The 1021-nt window shown below is 46.1% G+C and overlaps 1 protein-coding gene across 1 annotated transcript in view; it reads left to right on the top strand.

The window, feature by feature from the left end:
* CSUI_005100 (retrotransposon ty3-gypsy subclass) overlaps positions 1-1021 on the top strand; it is a gene marked incomplete at both ends in the record, with an annotated part of 4010 nt that overhangs the window by 1365 nt on the left and 1624 nt on the right. The window contains one exon of the mRNA XM_068065279.1: positions 30-1021. This exon is cut by the window's right edge and continues 914 nt beyond it. Within this exon, the coding sequence (XP_067922745.1) occupies positions 30-1021 (992 nt within the window). The remainder of the gene's footprint in view (positions 1-29) is intronic.

Raw genomic sequence — 1021 nt, 5'->3', positions numbered from 1 at the left:
CGCCTGTGTCGGTTATGACGTGCTATTAGGCTTTGACCTCTTGCAGAAAGCTGAAGTGGTCTCAGATTTCATGCAATTGGTGACAGAGTCGGAAGGACAATGGGTCGAAGCTCCAGTGCCTCCAGGATGGGGATACAAAGGAGAGGACAGGGAGGAAGAGATCAGAATGAAGAATCAGCAGGAGGAGCTTCTATTTGAAGAACCTCTGGTACAATTGAACCCAAGCCAACCCATAGAAGATGACCTACCAGAAGACACCTTACCAGTTCTAACGTGGACTCGACGATCTACAGTGAAGAAGAGAGAAGACCCACAAAGGAGAGAACTCAGAAAGAAGAGGGAAAGGACCAAATTCGAAGTTCGAGAGTCGGAGTCAGAAGAGGAGGACGCTAAGAAGTCCAAACTGCGGAGAACAACGAGAATGCGAAAGCGAGAAGAGGAAAAGGGGAAGGAACAGAGACTTGGCACAGGAAAGGAAAGAGGGAGAAAGAAGGTACTAGGGATCCAAGAGAAGAAAGAAGAAAGGGAGGATTACCCTCTTCAGATTTCCACCGCAGTGGAGGAAGCGTTAGGGAGTTTTGGGGAGAGCCGAGAAAAGATAGCTCAAGCCAGGGAGAGAGGGAGAGAAAGAGTCAATCGATTGGAACTAGTACCCTTGAGGAAAGTCCGAAAAGAGATCAAGAGGAATCAAGTGGAGTTTATTGGGTTCATAAAAATAGAGCCAACGAACGGTGTAAGGGAGGAGATTCTCGGTGTTAAAGAGTCAAAGAATAAGGAGGGACTGCCTAGTCAAAGAGTCAAAGAACTAGGAAGACAAATAGATCCAAGAACGGCGGCACTACTAGATGAATTCAAGGAAGTGTTTGATGATTTACCTATGCATGGAGAAGTGGAGAGACCAGTTAAACATCAAATCAAGCTGATTCCAGGAGCTATACCCCAGTACCATACCCAGAACTACAACCTGTCTAACGACGATTTGTTAGAGTTGAAGAAACAGATCAAGGAGTTGCTCGAAAAA

The sequence above is a fragment of the Cystoisospora suis genome (assembly GCF_002600585.1).
Source record: "Cystoisospora suis strain Wien I chromosome Unknown contig_2455, whole genome shotgun sequence".
Classification (NCBI taxonomy): Eukaryota; Apicomplexa; class Conoidasida; order Eucoccidiorida; family Sarcocystidae; genus Cystoisospora; species Cystoisospora suis.
This window is presented reverse-complemented; position numbering and strand designations above follow the sequence as displayed.